The sequence below is a fragment of the Lissotriton vulgaris genome, chromosome 9, assembly GCF_964263255.1.
Source record: "Lissotriton vulgaris chromosome 9, aLisVul1.2, whole genome shotgun sequence".
Lineage (NCBI taxonomy): Eukaryota > Metazoa > Chordata > Amphibia > Caudata > Salamandridae > Lissotriton > Lissotriton vulgaris.
The window spans coordinates 152,888,825-152,911,250 of record NC_141697.1 but is presented as its reverse complement, the minus strand read 5'-3'; the positions used below and the strand labels follow the sequence as shown (position 1 = coordinate 152,911,250).

The window sequence follows — 22,426 nt, the reverse complement described above, 5'->3', positions numbered from 1 at the left end:
TTCTGCCATTGTCACATTTCTTTCTGTTGTTGGAAGTGAAAGACAAGATATACAGTTGGTTGCATTATGGCCTTTGCCAGGCTTGTGTACAATTTTGAAATCATATTACATGAGATGAATACCCCATATTTCTATTATGTTTCTTTTTTTTATCCTGGAGACTACTGCGTTAAAGTCCCCCCCTATCATCAATAGTCCTTCTGGAAGAGAAAGCAGCGTAGTCCATAAATGTGCGAATCTGTAGGCCCGGCGGCACAAAAACGGACATGAAAGTTATCGTGCGTCCCTCCCATTGCCCAGTGACACCAATGTATCTCCCTAGGTCATCTGGCCATATAGATTGAGTCATAAAAGGAATTTCGCGTCATGATCCCCACCCCTCGTGAGCCAGAAGTAAACCCTGTGTGTGCAATCAATTTGTATCCCCATCTACTCAGTGCCCTACAGGTATTCCCAATCAGATGTGTCTACTGGAGGAGGACCACATCCGGAGCTTGTCTCCTAATATATTGCAAAACCATACATCTTTTGATCTTGTCTCCAAGCCCGTTTACGTTCCAGCTCAATAGTTTTATGTTGCGACCTCCATGCTCTCCCATGGTTGGTAGAGTGAGTTGACAAATTCGCCCATGTTACTAAGACATTGTGTGCTGATTATTCAAGAACAAAACTAATCTCAAAACCCCATCCCAACAACACCCCCTCCCTGCTCCCCTGCACTCTGGGCAGGAAATAGCCCATAAAAACAACTATCCAGAGTGCCTGTCGCCCAAACATGAACTAAAAGTAGAACTGTGGGGTTAAACTAGGTGTCCCATTCTCACCTCTTCCCCTGTATAGCCCGTCGTATTCATTGTCCCATACGTAAATACCTTGTCTCTGGAGCTGTGCCGGCAATAGGTCTTCGTCGATGTAGTTAGCTAACGTTTATATTCAAAGTCTAGTACCTTCAGCAATCTCTAAGTCCAGCAATCGGTCACCGGGCAAGGAGGTTGTGCAGCCTCCCGTTGGGGTCGGGTCCACAGTCCTTGTCAATAGGGTCTTTCTGGTGCGTCAGCATGGGCTATGGTCTCCAGCTCCTCACCAACCCTTCAGCCACTCCCCTGCAGCTTCAGGGGTGTCGAAGAGGCAGGCTCTCCCCTATTTTTCCACCCAGAGGCGTGCCGGGAAGAGCATGGCGTACTTCACTCCTTTTTCACGCAGCGATTTTTTCACAGTCAAAAAGGATCTGCGCTGCCTCTGAACTGCTTGAGTAAAGCTAGGGAAAAAGGAAATTTCGGCGTTCTCGAGCCGGAGCGGAGAGGTCATCCTAGCATTTTGTAAGATCACATCCCTGTCTCGAAATTTCAGTACTCTTGCGTGGGGGAGCCCCAGGCTTTGGTCGCCCCCCCAGGGACTCTGTGTGCCCTCTCTACCACAAAGATTTTTGACAGACCCTTAGGCTATAGGTGCTGGAGGATAAGTTCTTCAATAAAGAGGCCTGGGGCTTGCCCCTCCGCCCATTCCGGCACCCCCAGGATTCTAACATTGTTGCGGCTGGATCTACCTTCGTATTCATCCAGCTTAGTTTCGGCTAGCTTCCTGAAATGCTGAAGCTCACGGACCTCACTCTGGAGTGTCCTCCACCAGGCTTTCCGTCTTAACCTCCAGGTGCTTGACCTTCTCGCTGATTTTATGAAGGTCGTCCCTAATGGGTGTTACCTCAGCTGAGATCGTGTCCATCCTGTGTTCCAGAGAGGAACGGACTCCTGAAATTGCTTCCATGACGTCTTTAAGGGTCAATTCGTGTGGATTCTCTTCCGAGTTAACTGTTGTCTTGTCCCTCACTGATTGGTCCTGTGCCGCAGTCTTTGATATCGCAAAGCGGTTCAGTTTGCTCTGCTGGACCACTCTAGATCCCTTTGTCCCAGACATGGCGTCTGACATTCGCGCCTTTCGTCTGACATTCGCGCCTTTCCACCACCCGGCTGCGATGTCACCCGCAGGGCCGCAGGGTTTGCTCTTCACTCTGCAGTGGCTGGGAGGCTGGCCTGTGTCCGCCGCTAGGCTGCGATGGCCAGGATAATGTTGAGAGACCCCCAGGCACAGAGAACAGCCAAGAATACCAATCAGTGCCCCTTCTCCGGGACCTTGCCAGTAAGGTGGTATCTCAATTAGTGGAGTGGCTCATAGGGGAGAGGGATGCAAGCAGTAGACAAGCCGGCGGGTCCATAGAGGGCCCGCAGGACACTCCGTCCCCCACCAGTCGCAGAATGTAGTAGGTCCGATGAAGCCCCCGTCCCACGAACAGTGGCCATGCTGTCTTTGCTGCGCACACAAGGGGCCCAGCAATCTCACAGAGCCGCTCCTCCGCTCCGAACCAGGAGAGTCTGTGAGGTGTGCAAGCCGGCCGGTCAGACTGCTCCTGGGGGCTGCAGCTAATCTCCGCTGCCAGGGCGAATGATACGTACAGTTTCCCTTCAATGGGGTTCTCAGGCTGCTTGTCAGGCACTCCTCCTCGGGGTCACCTGCCGTCTCTTACCGCGCCGGCCTAAGCAGCAGCCTCTGCGGGTTCGTGGCAGTCACAGGTCAGCCCCTGGCCGCGCGCGAGATGTCATCGGCTGTGCGCCTATACGTCGGCGGCCGCCAGCGGCACCTCACCGCCCAGTCACGTTCCTCGCTCAGGCCCCATATCTTGACTTCACAGATCTCCGGCTCCCAGCCGACTTGGGTGGCGATTTCAGTATCAGCAGAGTCAGTCGCAGCTCTTCTGTCTTATGTCAAATGCAGGGACCGGATCTATGTATCGGATTAACGTGGGTAAGAGAGGTAGGAAGGAGCTACACTATCAGGCGGCCATCGCGCTACGCAGGGTAGCCCTGCCCCCTTCTATTATTGAAGGTATTTTTGCTTTAGGGTTCCTAAATAAAGTCAAAAGTATTTGATGATCTGTGACTATTGTGAATAGTTTTCTAAAAAGAAACAAATTATAATGTTAACAGGTCCACACAATGGCAAGGTTTTCCTTTTTGGGTTCAGAATATTCTTTTTCTATTGTAGTCAGACATCTGCTTGCATAAGACACCCCATGCCTTGGAGAATCTTTTCCTGGTCTGCGTTGTGCTAAAATTGCTTTTATTCTAACTAGGCTCTTTTCTACAATCAATTCAGTGCATACCTTTGAATCAAAATACGCCATTTTTTTGCAGCTTTCACCTTTTTTTTTAATTGCCATATTCTTGAGTCAAATTGAAACTTTGTCCTTTTGTTATTAGATCCCTTATGGGTTCACTAATTGTTGCAAATTGAGGTACATTTTTTTGAAACAGTAGCTTGCCACTAAAAAGATCTAACTTCAGAAACATTAATTTCTGATGGATCCGAACGCATTATTTGCTATCAAAAGATCTGACCACAAAATCAGTTTTATCTGTCCAACTCACATTTGTCATTCCAAACTCAATTTGACATTGAGTTTGGAATGACAAATTTCTTTGTCATTTCAAAAGAAAAGGAAAGACAATAAAAAATTTGCTAGCATTCGCGCCAAGAATTTTCAATTCTATTAAGGACACGGAGGCGAGGATTATGCTTCTCTTGCTTTTATTTGCTACTCACAGCAGCCAATGAAAACGTTTTGTATGCAAATTAAACTACATTTCTCATGATGCACAGCTATACATCACATCCTGTATGACCCTATAAGAGCCACCATATCTTGCTGAGCCTCTTTCTTTGCTCGTACATTTTAGTCTTATATAATTAATTCAAGTCCAAACAACAGTCCTCTAACGTGGAAGAACCAGAACCAACTGGAAAGGAAGCGTCTTCTTAACCAGAAGTAATTCTATTCCATCTTCTTTTCAGAACCTGAAAGGAATGAAAAACCCGTAACTTCTGCTTAAACAGAATATAAAGTACATACGGGTGTGCAAACATTACAAACATTGTAATATAACTGGGTGGGATAATCCTTGCCTCCGTGTCCTTAATAGAATTGAAAATTCTTGGTGCGAATGCTAGCTAATTTTTTATTCTATTATAGGACTGGAGGCTTCTGATTATGCCAGTTTAACGCTTATCAAACACAACTGAAGCTATATCACCCACCGGTTTATAATAAAAATGTTTAAATGTAGACTCAGAAGACCAAACAGATGATCTCATAATATCTTGAATGGCAGAGTCCAATATAAAGGTTTTTGATGCCATGGCACCACGAACAGAATATGCACCAAACAGTTGAGTATCAATACTGATTTTAACCATCTAGCTATAGCAGCCGCCGACACAGGTTTATAGGGCTTCTGCAACGCAATCAGTAATTGTGCCGAACCATCAGGTCAGATAGACCGAGTACATTCCTCATAGGCCTTTAGGCACTGAACCACACATAATTTTGCATTACCAGGAAAGGCATGATATTCAACATTTCTGGACAATGTTTTAGTCCTGGCAGTAATGTTAAATGAAACTCCCTCCGGAGTAAATACTCTACCTGTAAGATCAAGAGCTTTCACGTCGGAGGAACGTCAACAGGCAGAGGCCTAGCAACATAGCTAACTTGCACGATAGTTGTTTCTTTGTTAACAAATTATTAGTGGGCCATTTATCAAATAAGGAAAGAACTAGAGAAACATTCCACAGCGAAGAGTATTTTGGTTTGGAAGGATTTGCTACCCTAATGCCCTTTAACAACTTACAGATTACCGGGTGCATCCCCACAGGTTTGCCATCTATCTGGGAATGGCCCGCAGAAATGGCTGAACGGAAATTGTTAGCCGAATGGTACACTAAGCCTTCGGACGCTTTTTCTGCTAAGAAATTCACAAAATGGGGTAGGTAAGCCCCCACGGGATCCACGTGTCGTTCCACGCACTAACGAACCCAGCCCTTCCAGGCTGAAGAATATCGCTTCCTGGTGGAGGGAGCCCAGGCCTGGTTGATGAAAGCCGCAGCTTTGTCTGAAAATCCCGGCATCTCCCATCTTTGCCTGAAAGCCTCCAGGCCATCAGCGACAACTGCCCCGATAACACCATCTGGTGCATTTCTCCATGAAGGCCCTGGAACATCGTTGAGAACCACGGGACCATCCTGGGGGAGTTGAAGCTCATCTTCAATAATATTGGGAACCAGGGCTGCGACTTCCAGAGGGGGGTTATTAGAATAACCTCCGCCAGCTGGCAAGTTACCTGTGAAGTCACCCTTGGAATCAAGATGAAGGGGGGAAAGATGTAATTTAGGCCCCTGGACCAGTACTGAGAAAAGGCATCTGTTGTCATCGCTAACGGATCGGGCCTCCAGCTGAAGAACTTCTGCAGTTGTCGATTCAGCCTGGAAGCAAAGAGGTCTATCTCGGAGCTGCCCCATATCACTTGCAGCCAAATGAATATCTGGGGCTGGAGCTGCCAATCGCTGTAGTCTTTGAGATACCAGGAGTTCCAGTCCGCTATTATGTTTCACTGCCCTGGAATGTATTCGGCAATGATCTAAATCTGACGACTCAGGCAGTAATGCCAGAAATCTTTCACTATCTCCGCAAGCAGCGACGACCTTGTGCCTCCCAAATTGTTGATATACCTCACCACAGAGATATTGTCCATCCGAAGAAGGATGCAACAAGAAAGTTGTTTGGGGGCCAGAGTCCGGATCGCAAATTACCCCACTAATAGCTCCAGACAGTTGATATGAAGCTTGAGCTCGCACAGGGACCACCGTCTCCCTGTGGAGATATCTCCGCAGCGCGCTCCCCAGCCCCAACAGCTGGCATCGGAGTCTATACCTACCTCTGATTGAGAGCCGAAGATGGCTCTGCCGTTCCACGCTTCCACGAGGGCCAGTCACCACTGAATCTCTTCTCGCACTTCTTGGGAAAGGGGAATTAGGTCCATGTAGGATAAGCCTTTTCGAAGGTGTTAAATCTTTATCCTCTGAAGGGCTCGATAATGAAGAGGACCCGGGAATATCGGCTGAATGGAGGTTGCCAGGAGACCCACAATCATGGCAATCATCCGCAGGGAGATTGTCTGCTTGGACAACAGAGTGGTGAGTTCCTCCTTGATATCCCTTAATTTCGACCGAGGAAGGCTCAGTTGGGCCATCTGGGAATTTATGACAAACCCGAGAAAATCTACAGACTGAGAGGGGCACAGGGCCGGTTTGGGTATGTTGATCCCAAATTTTAAAGCATAGACAAGGTCAAGCGCAAGTGCTGCGCAGCTAGAGCTGGAGTCTGAGCCATGATAAGTAAATCATACACTATCATGCGGACTCCCTGCTCTCGTAAATGAGCTATCACCAGTTTCATCACCTTGGTAAAGCACCACAGCGCCAAGGAAAGCCGAAAGGAATGACCAAGTATTCCAACCAACGGTTCTGCCACTGAAACTGCAGAAACCGTCGTTGGGGAGGAAAAATAGGGATTGACAGGTAGGCATCTTTCAGATCCAACCTGACCATCCAGTCTGCTTTCTTCAGTAAATTCACCAAAAGATGGATACCTTCCATCTTGAAATGTTTGTAGGTCATGAACTGGTTGAACTCCTTGAGATTACCTGTGACCTCCTCCTTTCTTCTGCACTAAGAACATATTGCTACAGAAACTACGAGGACCATCGTCGCAATAGGCAATCGCGGGTTTCTGCAGCAATTCTTCGAGTTCCGCATCTATAAAATCCCACTCTAGTTGGGAAAAAGAGAGCTGTCTGGGGTGAGTGACTTGGAGTGGAGTCATGTAAAATTCTAGTTGAAAACCCTGAATTGTCTGCAAAATCTTTGCATCTTGTGAGATCAGAGCCGAATTGTGAGTGAAAAATTGAGTGCGACCCCCCATAGGTAACAGAAAATTGTCGATAGCACTTACCTGCAGACTCTGGAGCTTAGAAGCCTCCTCGGGGTCCGCCTCTGTTGAAACGTCTCCTGTTGAAATGCTGTCTGGTGGGGGAGAATGTTCCACCACGAGTGGAGTCCCAATCTCCGAGGCCACGGCCGTAATCTCCTCGTTGAGGACCTTGATAGAACTGGCGGCCTGGCGAGCGTCCTCGGCCTTGCCCGGCCCAGTTAAAAAGACCAGCTTGAAAGGCACATTTGATGCCAGTTTGGGCCTTGTCCAGGGACGTGAATGTGCCCACATACTTGGAGACGTCTTTCACGAAAAGCTACCCCAAGAGGTTACCCTCTGCTAGAGGACCAGATTCCACTGGGGTCAGCTTGTGAGATTAGAGTCCATCCTCATAAGGAGAGATTCGCGTCTCTCCTTGGAGATAGCACAGTTAGGATTCCCCAACAAACAAATGGCCCTTTGGGTCCACCCTACCAGTACGTCGAATCCACGGGAGCGCCTGACTCCTTCGCCTCCAAGGTCATTTCCAGAATCTTGGCTAATGGCCCGCCATGTCCAGGAGTCTGTCCTGGCAGCCTCGCCAAGCGCGATCAATTCCCTTCTTAGGGTCCTTAGCAAACTTTTTCAAGATGGTAAGGAGGCTTGCGTCGATGTCTGAGGTTTGTGCGACCTTATCCGTATCAGTCTCAATGCCCTCTTGGCGCTTAGCCTTAATGACCTTGGTAGGTGGAGTATAAACCATAGGTAGTGTTGCCAAGTTACTAGCGTGAGACCAGGACTCAGATTTCGGGTCACCTGTAGAGTCATACATTTTAGGGTCGGTAGTTGCAGTGAATCCATGCCGCTTAGCAAATCTCTCCAGTTTCTTAGTAATTGGTTTTAACGCAGCCACCAATACCTGCTGCACAGTACCAGGGACTGCTTTTTCAATGGCCCAGTTGACTGACTCTTGGACCGAGGCATCCCGAGCGTCAACAATATTGTCCTCCAATGAAGTTTCCTGTACTTCCTCTTGATAAAGAGCATCATCCTCCTCATACTTGACCCAGTCCTCCATTATGATATATTCACTTATTAATATAGGCAGTAAGTTAAGGCAACGAGGAGTAAAGCAGAGGAGTAAGGGGGAGCTAACCCACATGCACACAGAACCGTCCAGAGTACCTAGCTCCTCAGCAATGCTGTGATCAACAATTATTCCAGCCCAGGGAGCGTAAGAGCCAATAAGTACCAGGTATGAAGAGTGTGTGCTCGCTCTGGGGCCCGACTGTTCTCACAGCTGGTCAGGCGTCTCAATGCAGGTCCTTTCCTGCAGATCGGAGCTGGAGAAATGCTCTCCGGACCTCGGACGACGTGCGTATCCCAAAAGGAGCCCAAATGTAGCCCAATTGGGCTATGCACATCGTATGGTGGAAAGGCTCAAAAACCGCATCTAGGCCGACAAGGGCTGAGGGGGGCCCAAACGGAGAAGCGCAAAGCGTTCACAATTAAAAGCGGACACCGCCATAAGCGATGCGGTACTCCTGTCCCCAGCAGAGAACCTTCGCACATGCCCGTTCTGGGCCCCCCTCAGGCAGACACGAGTCGCGTCGTCATGATTCGCCAAGCCAGGCTATTGCAACATTCAATATAACTATTAACATGACTGCAAGCGCGCACTTGTACAATCAAAACAGTCAAGCAAAAATACAATCTGCATAAAATGATTTGCACTTAACTCCTGTGTAAGCAGCAAAGAAAGAGGCTCAGCAACAGGATATGGTGGCTCTTATAGGGTCATACAGAATGTGATGTATAGCTGTGCATCATGGGAAATGTAGTTTCATTTGCATACAAAACGTTTTCATTGGCTGCTGTGAGCAGCAAATAAAAGAAAGATAAGCATAATCAGAAGTGTCCGGTCCTGTAATAGAATTACTCAACTGAATGAATAAACAATATAAAAATGCAAATAAAATCATTAACCTGTTATTCATTCCATCCTTGTCGACAAGGTCAAAGATTGGGTTTTTATTGTATTGACTAAAAGATTGGATGACACCAGCTTCTGATTTATAAAATGATTATTCTCATTAAAAAAAGTTTGGCTGTTTGCTCTTGCCAATGGTAACTTCCTCCAATCGCTTGCAAACAGAATGTAATCCCAAGATCAAACAATGCTTGAGTTCACACAGGCAGCATTCTCTCATATAACATTACAATGAAGCATTGCAATTCTTCTATGAACTCCTATTAACACCCATGCAAGAACATTTTGGCATTTTTAAAAGTATACTGTGTACATTTATGCATGTAGAAATGTAACAAAGCAGTGCAATTGAACCTCAAACAAGCATTTACAATGCAATGGTTTCGCCTTTGGAAAAGTTAGAGCTATTGGCATTGCTCATGACATTTCTTTTTTTTTTTTACTTATAAATAAATGGCATTGTTATTTACATTGCCAACCTCAATGAAGGTCGAAGTCTCACAATGCCTGTCTCACAAGGCACACAGATACACAGCAGTCACCCACTTCACAAGGCATAACATACACTCAACTTCCGGCATCACAAGATACAAAATGCACTGCAGTACCTTATGCAAAATGCACAAAGTGGGAGGGGGGGGCGGGAAAGGCACGGACAGCGGGACGGGGGCGAGCAGGCACACGGATAGCCGGAGGGGGGAGGGCAGGCACAGGGACAGCGGGAGGGGGGCGGGCAGGCACACGGACAGCGGGAGGGGGGCGGGCAGGCACACGGCAATCTGTCTAACATATAGAGATTTCATATCAAAGTGGTGTGAGGGGGAGAAAAGTGTTGATTGAGACACTGAAGAGCATCTCCCCTTCCACAAATATTAGTATCGTTTGTTTCACAGTCATATATTTTCAGAACGAAAACATGTTCGATTATAATTATCAATAGCAATGTAATTGTGTTTACTCATTCATCTAACACTGCTAACAAGGACTGGTGAAGCCAAAAAGTCCTGCATGTTTTAGGCCTATGTTTGTTGTTTTAAGTCTCATCTTTAATTGCGACGGCCACACCTCTTTCAAGGATTCCTAGTTATGCTTCCCTGGCCACGCCGCTTTTTGATAAGCCCCTAACGTTTTCATTCCACTCCAAGCCCTGAATAAAAAAATATTGTTATGGAACCTCTGCAAGTTTGTGCCATCTGTATTAAGTCTGTGTGGTTATCATAGATTGCCACCGCATACCTAACCATCTCATCGCTATAATGCGGCAAACCCAGTGGTATCGACTTCATGAACATGCATTAAGGTGTACATGCCGTTTCATGGCACACCCTTTTATGTGGTGACATAAGTTGTGTCCAGGTGCTACCGCATGACTAGTGAGATCTCCCTAAAATGTAACTTAGGCTGGACACTTTTGAGCTAGATAAAGGCTTTTCGCATTTGTGAGCTTGTCTTCATTGACCTACATAACCTCTGTGCAAAACCCCCATATGTTGTGCTTTTTATAAAGTATGAACCCCAATATTGAATTTAAGCACTGGGAATACTCCACGACCCTTTTCTAAACGATTTACATGCGGCATACAGGCTTTCATGGCACGGGAGGGGGGCGGGCAGGCACAGGGACAGCGGGAGGGGGAGCGGGCAGGCACACGGACAGCGGGAGGGTGTTGCGGGGAGGCACACGGACAGCATGAGGGGGCGGGCAGGCACACGGACAACGTGAGGGGGCGGGCAGGCACACGGACAGCGGGAGGGGGGCGGGCAGGCACACAGACAGCGGGAGGGGGGAGGGAACGGCAAGAAAGGCACTCACCTGGACTTCCTCCGGCGGCGGTCGGCCGCTGAATGACCAAATAAAACCTCGACGTCGGAAAAAATAAACCCCGCCCACAGTCGCGATGACGATCGGAGAGGGAAGAAATCGCGGGAACGCCCACGAATCTGGTCCGGCCATGACGGACAGATCTCTGTTCCAATGGCTAGCCTCCATTTATGGAGCTAGCCAATGGAACAGAGGGGTGGATTCCAAGCCAACTCTTTCTAACATTAGATTTCGCCTGCGCCGAAAAGCTGCGCAGAGCGCAGCCTTCGGCGAGGCGAAACCTAAAAAGGGGTACTGTTCCAAATAGAGAGAGGAAATGGGAAAGGAACGTCTTAGGTCGCGGACTCAGTGTAGAGAGTGAGGGGTAGAGTTGGACAAGACATATCTTGTCTCTTGTTGCCCTCACACACCCCGAAGGATGTCATGCTTCATCATCGGGCGGTTGCTCCTCGTCGGGCCGGCGGTGCAATGCCCTACGGGTCCCCCGAAGGGTCGCTTTAGCAGAGATCTTTTGAGACAACTGCTGTATGTTGCATGTGGGTGTGGGGGTGGAGATTAAAGAATAGGGTGTAATCGTGCGTGCAGTGAGTTTTAAAAATACCTAAGGGTATACCTAGGGAGTCTTTAATGAGAAGGTACCCTTGGTACAGTAAAAGAACCCGAAGGTTCGGTGTTACCACAATAGGCGTAATGTGCCCTGGTAGCTGATCAGGTTGACATGTTTCACGCCTTCGCTGGTCCAAAGGATCCCTGGCGTTTCTTCAGGACCAATGGAATAGTGAAGCATGATAGTGAAAAGTGAAAGAGGGGTAACATTAGCCCCCTAAATGCTCTCGGGGGTTGGGTTGGATTAGGAGTCGCCACTAAACCCTAAATGGTTTAGGTACTTGCTAAACACCTCCCCAAGTATACAAAATCTAAAACAAGAAAGAAAAGGGAAACGTCATCCTGCTCATGTTTAGAGAGGGAGCGTGGAATATTTAAAAACAAAATAAAGAGAGAAAAGACATGACTCACAGATACATAAATCAGCATTGTGATTACCATTATTTGGCGCACAATGATTGCGGGCGCTGCAGCAAACCAGCACGAGCAGCACCATGCAATGCTCTGGCCGTTCAGTCGCACGCCAACATCCAGTGCACCAGCATGGTCACCCAGATCTCAGTATGCTAAGGTATGTTTTGCTAAATTTCTAAAGAAACACTAAACGCTTCGTTCGCCCACATGGTATCAGCTCTGTCATCGTTGTGGCTGTATGCGGTCTAGTCTGAACCAATGACATAGTAAAACGTCTGAACATGCTCGTGTATCGCAGATCGGTTACATAGTTCTCTGTAGAAGGCGTGTATAGATGGCTTACCTAAAAAGAGCCCTGCTGGTGCTCCATGAGCTAAAGGCGCATGGGCCCACATCTTAGTTGGGCTGCAGAAAAGGAGAAATGCAAAGGCTATTATACTACTTGCCCTCTAGCATCGGTGAGATACCTACATTGTCAACTTACTTGATGAGTGAAGTCTCGCTGCGCTTCCTTGCGGATTATACTCACATCCCAAATCGGGTGCCGGCTCGCGATAACTGCCCCGTCCTGGCGCCTGCTCGAACGTACGAGTGATCGTTCCCAGGTCAAGCTTAAATACCGGTCCGTGTTGTAACTGGAAGGAGGTGCCGTCTTCCGGTAAGCTGACTCATGTGTCAGCTTGCTGCTGCTGCGCGAGTATGTAGTGCTGTCCTTCCTCATGCGCAGAGGGCTGTGAGGGGACTGCGTCTGTATAACTGCCTCACAGGTTCGGGACTGCCGGTGATAGTATTTGTAAAAAAGCGATGTTTGTGCCAAAATGGAGTGTTAAACTCCGGATGTGATTAATAATATTATTTGAAAAAAAGGGGTCTAAATTAGGTCAAGTAAGTAATAATGTTAGATCGAGTGGACACACTCGGGAAAATGTAAGTTACGATCTGAGTACATTGAGCCCACGGGTGCGCGACAGCGGATGGCCATCATTAAAAAGAGAAGTGCGTGTTAAACAAGCACTCACCTGGGGAACAACGGAGGCCCAGCACGGAGCGGAAGCACACGGACAGGGGGTAGGGGGGGACGGGACGGGAACGGACAGCAGGAGGGGGGTCGGGAAGGCCGCAGGAAAAACATGAAGCACACGGACAGGGGAGGGGGTGGGAACGGACAGCGGGAGGGGGGTCGGGAAGGCTTCCTCCGTTGGCGGTCGGCCGCGGAATGGCCAAAACAAACCTGGACGCCAAAAAAAATAAACCCCGCCCACAGCCGCGATGACGATGCAGAGGGAAGAAATCGCGGGAACACCCCCGAATCTGGTCCGGCCTTGACGGACAGATCCGGCTTCCAATGGCTAGCCTCCATTTATGGAGCTAGCCAATGGGAGCCGGGGGACGTTCCTATATCCCATATTGTAATCATTAGATTTCGCCTGCGCGAACTGCTTGCGCAGTAACGCCAGGCGAAACCTAAAAATATTTTTTTCTAAGGAGAAAACATTTTCCAAATATAACTTCTTCCACACACCCTAATATCTTTTTGAAGGAAGTCTCCTTTCCTTCCCATCCTGGACAAAGACTTACTTCTACCTTTTACAGGAATAACTATCCATAGGTGTCCAAACAAGATGGACTGTGGAAATGTTTATGAGAAACTATAACAAATGTAACTTTCTGAAAAGCATAAAAATCCCGAGCATTACTGCTCTGGAACACCCACTCCCTGCCCTTGAATTTACAAGTATGTTTGAGTAAATCTTTTCATGAATCCACAGGAGACATACCTTGTCTCTTTCTTCAGCACTGGAAAAATATTAAAAGAGTTCAGTGAGTGGTGTAGGCAATATAATCCAGTTTTGCCCTTGCTTAGTTGGTCTTAACTCTTTCAAGTCAGGGAATTTCTAGCACCCACCAATATGCTAACAGGGACAAATAATTGTTGTCCCTAAAATTGAGCAAAACAGTTTCTATTCTCGTTATTTATTAACACAATGACAGAAGATTCCAATATTGTTCTAGATACTGACGGTCTCAATCCAACAAACTGTAAAAAAGAAATTCTATAAAATGGGTTCTTGGTTCAATTCTTCCCTGTGATCAGTTCGGTGGATTGGGAATGTACCCTTGATTTACATATCTTCACAGAAACTTCCCAGAGGTTGGTGTGGGTATTTGACAATAGCAATTACATGTATTTTGGATTCAGATTAGGTCCTTAACACACCTATGGACAAAAGGAATCCAGTATGCCAGAGCTCCTTGCCAGAATAAGGTATCCATGGAGCTCATGGGCCTATAGGCCCCAATTATGACATTTTGTACTTTCTTAATGGGCAATAACCAACTTGGCAAAGTTGCATGCAATAATAGCTTAGTTCCGTTAGACTTCACTCACTCTTGCTGCTGGTAAAGAAACCAATAAATGCTTCAACTAATCCTTTGGCCACTCTTTTCTAGCCTGTTCTGGACTCTTGCTCAATTCGTGCCCTCTCCTATAAGAATGGTTACTTTCAATTTCACTGGGTATGGTTGTTCCAGAAAAATGTTGTTCACGAAGCATCTATTTCTAGGTCAGAGCAAATACAATGGTGAAGATTAAATTGAATGAGACACAAGGTATGGTAGTCCGGGTATCTTTCTATCCGACAATCTTCTTGGCTTTAATAACTCGTATGTTTCAGCTCCGTAGTATCCATAGTGCCTTGGAAAGTGCGTTATCTACAGCTGTAGAACCATGGATGTAGTCTAAGCAGTGCCATATAAATACTCAACGTGATAACATAGCTTCAACTTGTGCATTGTTGGGGGAATCAAGGCGTGGTAACCGGCATACTCATTATAACAAAAGAAAAAACAAAATAATTGCCTAAAGCGGTGTAAACCCTGTCCTCGAGTGATATGAAGGTTGCTCTCGTATCCCTCCACTCTTCCTTATTCACTGATCACTGTCTGTATGCCGATGGGAACATGAATACAGGAAGATTTGGTGAAACACTTGGAACAAGCTACTGGAGAGCAGCAGGCAGAGCAAAACCTGGCAGACAGCTGGACTGATGGGACTTGACATTACTAATAATTTTCATAATATAGAAAATATGAAACGTTTGTGCTTAACTTCCAACCAGCCCAATCTCAGAAGGTGGGTCAGACTAAGAGTGGATATCCATATATCTGAAGGCTCAAAATATTGTCATTTTAGGTGTTTTCAATAGTCCATTCCTGGATTACTCCAGCCTCTACCAGAAGATTAGAGTCCAATCTTTGGGGAGAGTGGAAAGAGCTTTGCACGAAACAGGCAGGGACTAGAGAGGTTACTGTCAAGGTAGGAGGGGACAGGGTGGAAGGGATATAATATAGTTCCAGGATTTTTTTGCAGCAGCAGTTTTAAACAGGTGCATTGAGAATTAACCACAGAGAAGTCATAGGTTAATCATAAGTTCGTAATAGTAGAAACTTATCAGTATATCTAAAATGAATAGGCATTTGTTTAGTGTGAAACTACAAGTGGCAATATGTTCTCGTATCACAACCTTGTCTTTCTTTTGATTAACAAACTAAAAAATGTACACATGGTTATTATGAACACTGTGAAGATCGCTTATCTTCTTATCAAACACTGTGGGTGCCTTTACAAATCCTGATTGGGTACAAACGGCAGTGTTTTCTCAAATCATGATTTTGAATTGTGCATACATTTCTGCACCTCTACAGTTTTTCTTAGACATTCCACGAAATTGCTGGCCCAATTTGCCCCAAAAATAGTAACAAAGAGGAAACACATGCAATAATAAGGTGTGGAAATTCAGGTACTGTGTATGATAGCTCCTTCTGTCCTCATTCTCTCGGAAGGATCTGCAGCACACATGGTTAATACTGTCCGAGGGTCTCCATATGAATAGAAGCTAGCAAAGCCTGGAGTGTTTGATTTTTTTAAAGACGGGAGTTATTTAGAATTTACTACATCTTGCTCCCGCTTTCAAAGTATACATTTTAAGCTACATGAAATGTAGAAAAAAAATAATCATTATGATTCCCAAATATATCTATACAACTCTAATGATGGAGTTGAAGTAGATCCACTGCAAAATCGATTTTCGGTACCAGAGCCTTCTGTTAATTTATGATGACTTTACAGCGGAAAACATGATCCTTGTAGACAAACCATACAATGCTTCTTTAACTCATCTCAAATGTAATCGCAGAAACTCCTGAATCTTCTCCCAAGAGTCTGTCTGTGCACGACAATGAGCCTGCACCTCACCTCCACCCAGAATGGGTACCCCGAGGACCCTATCTCTGGCTGCCAAATAAAAAGGGGAGCAAGGAGGGTCAATTCTGTGCCCAGCACCAGGGTAACTCAGTAGCTGGAAGTTCTGTTTTCCGTGTTCCTGGAGGCGACTGATGGCAATTTGTGCATATAGGGAGCTCTTCCAGTTGCGGTCATCTTCCCCCACCACAAACATGAAATGACCACTAGCTTTCTCAATAGGGATTATACTTTCACTGTTCGAAGGATCCATGGGGTCACCCAAGGACTCAAAGACATCAAACACAGCGGTGTCAGCGATCCGGACCTTGTCCATGTCATAGCGCAGGCCCGGCAAGATATTCTCACCGTAGTGCAAGTCAGCAGCAGTGTTGGAGCAGCAACTGGAGATGCTGATGGCCACAACTACTTGTGGTAGGAAGGTAATCATAGATAGCGCTAGATCTCCACCTTTGCCAGTCCCAATGACACCTACACCTGGACCCTTCACCTAAACAAAAAAGAAAACAATGTTCTTAATACAATATCTTAAAAGTTTAGTTGCTTAAAAAGATGTCTTCATGCAGGTTTCCATAAGCAAGTTGCAAGTACACATGCCAGATTTGAATTTTAAAAGCATATTTTCAACTCGTGGTTGCATACTTTTTAGGACCCCACTAAAAACGTATTTGTTCTCCTGAACATCCTTTCTTAAGTAGGGAAAAGTTACAGGCAGATCAGAACCAAGAAACAATCTCCTTATTGATTACATACACCAGCTTTCAACCACGTTTAGTTTCATTTCAACTAATTCACCTCTAGCAACCCCACCTTTCCTAATCCCGCCATGTAGGATTTTCTTCTCATCACTGAAACTAACATCATGTTGCAAATCTGTCTAGGAGGCCATGGCTTATGCTACAGATTCAATAATATCCCAACTCAACATCACTATGTTGTAGTCTGATTTATATTTGAAACACACTTTAATCACTTACAATATAGCAAACATTCTGGTGGCCCCAGCTTCTTTGCTACATCACATATTGCCTAAACTCTCTCATTCTACCAAACCCTCCCAGGATTGACCCAACTTCAATATGATATCAAATTTTTGTGTACAACTGTTAATAAAATAAAAGCAACATCCCCTCCTTCCCCATGACTCCATCTGTCCCTTCTGCTACCCTGTCTCCCCGTTGCCTCAAAAGACAGCATCTGAACTTACTGTAAGCCCCACATGTCATTTAGCCAAGGAAAGTGAAGAACCAGAAAAGTAAACCCTGATAAGTCCAGAACAGTATGCACCTGTCTGTCCTTAGCCCGGCATTTAGAAGGCTAAAAAGGAAGAGGAAAGGGACTAAATAACTCACAGATAGAAAATCACTAGGTTCATAACTCCATGCAATTCTGCTCTCCGCCATAGAAGAAATACAAGCATATCTGTCTGTGATACTCAATTGTATGTAAAAATACGAAATGATGAAACAAAATCCCTATGGAACACCTATATATATATATATATATATATATATATATATATATATATATATATATATATATATATATATATATATGGCTAGAGAAACTTGAAGCAGAAATTAAGGAAAGAAAGGCGATAAAATTCCAGAGGGACCGCAATGACTACCTAAATGGAAGAATCTACACATTTGCGAGAAAATTCGACCAAATCCGAAAGCAAGCGCCCACATCCACAGAAAGGCGGGAGGGTGCAAGTGATGAACAAATTGAAACAGAGGCCAGCTCGGAATATGAAACAGACCAGGAAAGTACCCACAGCTCCACAGCATCTGGTCCAGCCCCAACCCCAGCACAAGAGCTTGCTTTTTTACGTATACAACGCCTCAGAACCCTACGCCCGCGGAACCGAGAAAACAGAGGGGACGGTGGTGGGAAAAGGGAACAATTTCAGAGTCAAAAACAGCAACAAAAAGCAGGAGGAGAAAAAGCAGGAGGTGGGGAAAACGAAACAACAACAAAAAAACAAAACAAGCCAAGATCCAGACAAAACAGACGCAGATACTGAACATGGAGAAAGACAATACAGTTATAAATCTTTCCAACATGGAGCTGTCAGCGCAGGAAATGGAAATTTTATCGTTAGGACTAACGTTTTGCAGTAACACTAACTTTGACTATGCCCAGACACGAATTGATTTGTTCTTATATGTCCGCAAGTTAAAACTCCAGAAGTATTTCGCCAATTCTAAACAGAGCACACCTGAGGTAGTAGCTTCAGAAGAATCTCACGCAAGGCTCAATGTGGAAAATATGGCAACATTACAAATAATGATTGATCTTGAACAAGAGAACGAAAATGAATCTGAAAGTATCACACCGAGTGGGGCAGCGCGAGGCTTAGAGATGGACATCAGCCAGTCTATCACAACAGGCTTCAAACCAAAATCGCTGTTTATGCCTGCAATGCCGAAAGATGGACTGGATCTATTTGCTGAATGTGTTACCAAAGACCTCAAGGATCTTTCCATTTTGAGTACCAAACAGAAATATTGGGAAAATCAGGATCAGACACGCAAATACAATGACCTAATGGAAAAAATAAGAGCAAGATCAGACATTGTAGTAAGGTGGTCCGACAAAGGTGGGAATATAGTACTCTGGCCACTTGAAATGTATAACACAGAAGCAATGAACCAACTACAAGACAGAGAGTGCTACGCAAGAATCAGCCCCACGCACATTGTAGGCATCCAAGAGAAGTACCACTGTGATCTGTACAAATGGAAAAATAAAGGGCTTTTAAGCAAAAAGGAATTCGAATTTCTGAAAAACGATTACCCAGTGACAGCACAACTGTACCTAATCCCGAAGATACACAAAGATGACAAAAAACCGCCGGGAAGGCCAATAATCTCAGCGATAGGGAGCCTGTTTGAGAATACAAGCATATTTATTGACCAGTTTCTACAACCGGAAGTCAAAAAACTACCTGCCTACATAAAAGACACAGGAGATTTCCTATCCAAAATATATGATGTCAACTGGAAGAAGGAATATGTGTTCATGACTTTGGATGTCCAAGCTTTATATACAAGCATCAGACACAAGGATGGCCTCAACGCCATCAAACATTTTCTGGGGAAAAGACCTATAAGTCTGTTTGAACACACTCAAATGCTTCTGGCTATGACAGAATGGTGTCTTACAAACAACACATTCATGTTTGACAGGTTGTTTTACAAACAGTTGCAAGGTTCGGCGATGGGTACCTGCTTCTCCCCCAGCTACGCGAATCTACACATGGGCTGGTGGGAGGAGCAGATACTATGGGTACAACACAGAGACATCATGGAAAATAATGTGGTTGTGTACAACAGATTCATTGACGACATATTCATTTTGTGGGAAGGTAATGTGGAAAGTGCTGTAAAATTCACTGAAGAACTGAATGAGAATGTTTTAAATTTGAAGTTTACCTGTAACACGAGCACAGAGAGCATACAATTTCTAGACATAGAACTGTTTGTGGAAAAAGATAAAATTCAAACACGTACGTTCCGGAAACCAACTGCAGGTAATGGGATTCTCCATGCCCATAGCTTCCACCCCACCTCTCTCAAGCAATCTATACCTTATGCAGAATGCCTCAGGATGACGCGTAATTGCAGTACAACTGAGGGTCTTGCCAAAGCCAAAACTGATTTATTCACACGACTCCAAAAAAGAGGGTACTCCCCAGAAACCTGCAGAAAAGCAGAAGTGAAGTGCAAAACCAAGAATAGAAAAGATCTCATATTCCCAGTGGGGGATGAAGCAGTCACGCACAGCCAGGCCCGGCAACCCCCTAGACTAATAACAGGCTACAACCGGTACCACTCGAACCTCCGTAGAATCTTAAAAAGGCACTGGCCATTGATTCATAATGACCCTACTATAGGGAGGGAAGTAGGCGAGAGTCCACTGATATCTTTCAGGAAAGCCAAATCCATGCGCAATGCCCTGGTGGTTAATGCACCGGTTTTGAAGAAAAAGAAAAATTGGCTGCAGTCCCAAAAGGGGTTCAAAAAGTGCATGAAATGCAAGGCCTGTGTTCATGGCATCAATACCACTGAGGTTGAATTACCATTCAGGAGGAAGAAATACTCCATAAGAGAACACTTCACATGCAAAACCGAGTTTGCTGTGTACGTACTTACGTGCCAGTGTGGCAAACGGTATGTGGGATCTACTATCCACCCCGTACATGTGAGAATCCTGCAACACCTAAGGGCGATTACTAACGTGGACCAGGCATACCCAGTTGCACGACACATTCATGAGTCACATGAGGGCAAGGCGGATGGTCTAACATACTATGTTATAGACAGCATCCCCAAGAACCCAAGAGGTGGAAACCGTAAACTTGCGTTACGCCGCCTGGAGTCTAGATACATAATCCTATTGAACTCAAAGATCCCTTCAGGTTTGAATGCGGATGAGGCCCTGAGCGTCCATATCTAAACCAATACATCACAGCGTCCAGTCTGCCCCCTTTCCCAAGTACCCGTGAACAAATGCATGCATTTTCACTGTAAATAAACTGTGCACAGCAACATCACTGTAATGAATTAAACACACACCAGTGCTTTTGAACATCACACACCTCGACAAACACCAATTGATCCCCGGCCTTCAGTAAACAGCGCTTCCATTTTTATTAATTAACACAGACAGGCCCCCACTGACAATTCCGGGAATCGGCAGGAGCGCTTATTCAAAAATGAACTTATGCTACACTACATTGGGGTTAAGGGCCGCCAGGGCACACATACAAAACTCGAGAACTTACCAAATCAGGATGAACACAGGCACAGTCAACCCCACAGAGCGGACCAGAGGATCTGACATTTTGAGGTTACAGCGCTAGTCCAATCAGCAGGCTTATATGAGCAGACCTGTTTACTGTGTATGTGGCAACACAGGGGATTCGCTGACATAGGAGCCGGACATACACTTAACACACATAGAGGGGTTCAGTGAGGTGTTGAGAATGTTCGTTATCATAATAATAGTATGCACAATTAATCCACAAATATAATGGAAGCACGTAGTGTGTTGTGTAAAAATGCTGCTATCTTCTGTTATGTGTTATTTAACAGCAACAGTAGAAAGACTTCTTCATGTTGGCTTTAAATGTGCAAGTCATATGTCAAGCAGCGTCATCACTAAGGGTGTAACCACGCAACCATAGCAACCGCTATTAGCATCAACTGAGACTACCCAATCAGTGACAATGTGCTTTTTTGCTTTTTGTATATATAAGTGTAAATGTCAGTATGCGTTTGTTGGTGAACAAGGCGGCAGGAGTCCGTCGAAACGCGTCTGAGCAGAAACTGAACTGAGGAATAAAAACGTTTGAACTAAAACTCACGGAGTCAGCGCCTTCTTTAATCAGAAGATTGGTATGGTAAAAAATATATATATATATATATATATATATATATATATATATATATATATATTTTCTATCACCCTCATGTTAATGTATTGGCTAAGCTGTTTTGTCATCTCCCTATTTTATGCCAAGCCATGTAACTATCTCCATTGCCGGACAGGGCATTGGTTGCTTCCCAGGGAGCTTGAAGGATGGGGCGGTTTTGTTACTGGGAGGGTGGGGAGTGGTTTTGTTATAGGGGTAGGCTGATTTTGCAAAATTGCTGCAATATTGGCCCTCAGCAACAAAATCAGCAGGCCTGCGTAATCTGCTTAGCACTCACTTTCGATTCCAGCCTCCCTTTGTTTTGAAATATGTTATGGTTTTAATAGCACCCACTACAGAGTTCCTTGTATACCCAGCAGTTTTGAGCAATAATATAGCCTTATAGCTTGCTGTAGCGGGCTATACCGGCTATTTAAGGCCCACTCTAGCGTTAAAGGTCCGAGCCGAAGCCAAGGGACTTTAACATGGGACCAGGACTTTAGTAGCCGGTATACTCCTGCTACGAAGGGCTATAAGGCTATTAGAACATTCTGCCACAAGAGGCAAATTAAACAAAGGCCTCTTGAAGCTCGCTCGAGGGGATTTAAATCCCCTCGAGCTCTGAGAGGCCTTTGTAAAACATTGGAATATTGCTCTGCGGGCCTTTACCGGCCTGTAGAAGCATGGAGAGCTCCCAACATTACAATGTTCTAATAAGTGTCAAGATATATCTAGATATTAATCTTCCTGCGGGTTAAGGATCAGAGTTGAGTCTAGTGGCAGTTTTGGCTCATCTAAGGTAGCACATAGGGTTAATATAATTGCTGCAAAGAACGAGTACCACGCAGATCACAGAAATGTATGGCTCAGTGTGTTACAGCTTTTGTCACAGAGATCCTTTTGGTAATGTGTAGTTCATAAGTTACAATTGTAGTCCAGCACAGTAAGCTATGAACTGCCCTCACAGAGCTGCATACAAACTGCATGGTAAAGGTTACAAAGTTATGTTTTTCCCAATCTTTCATTATACTAATGTTGCTGAAAAAGGTTTGTTTGGGTAGAAATAAATGCTTATCAGTAAAGTCAACTACTGTTTTACATTTTCAATCCTGAGT

General features: G+C 45.3%; 1 protein-coding gene across 1 annotated transcript in view; it reads right to left on the bottom strand.

Moving 5' to 3' along the window:
• Positions 1-13,589: 13,589 nt before the first annotated feature.
• LOC147689769 (acyl-coenzyme A thioesterase 5-like) overlaps positions 13,590-22,426 on the bottom strand; it is a 63,689-nt gene continuing 54,852 nt past the window's right edge. The window contains exon 3 of the mRNA XM_086937247.1: positions 13,590-16,382. Within this exon, the coding sequence (XP_086793373.1) occupies positions 15,807-16,382 (576 nt within the window). The 3' untranslated portion in view covers positions 13,590-15,806. The remainder of the gene's footprint in view (positions 16,383-22,426) is intronic.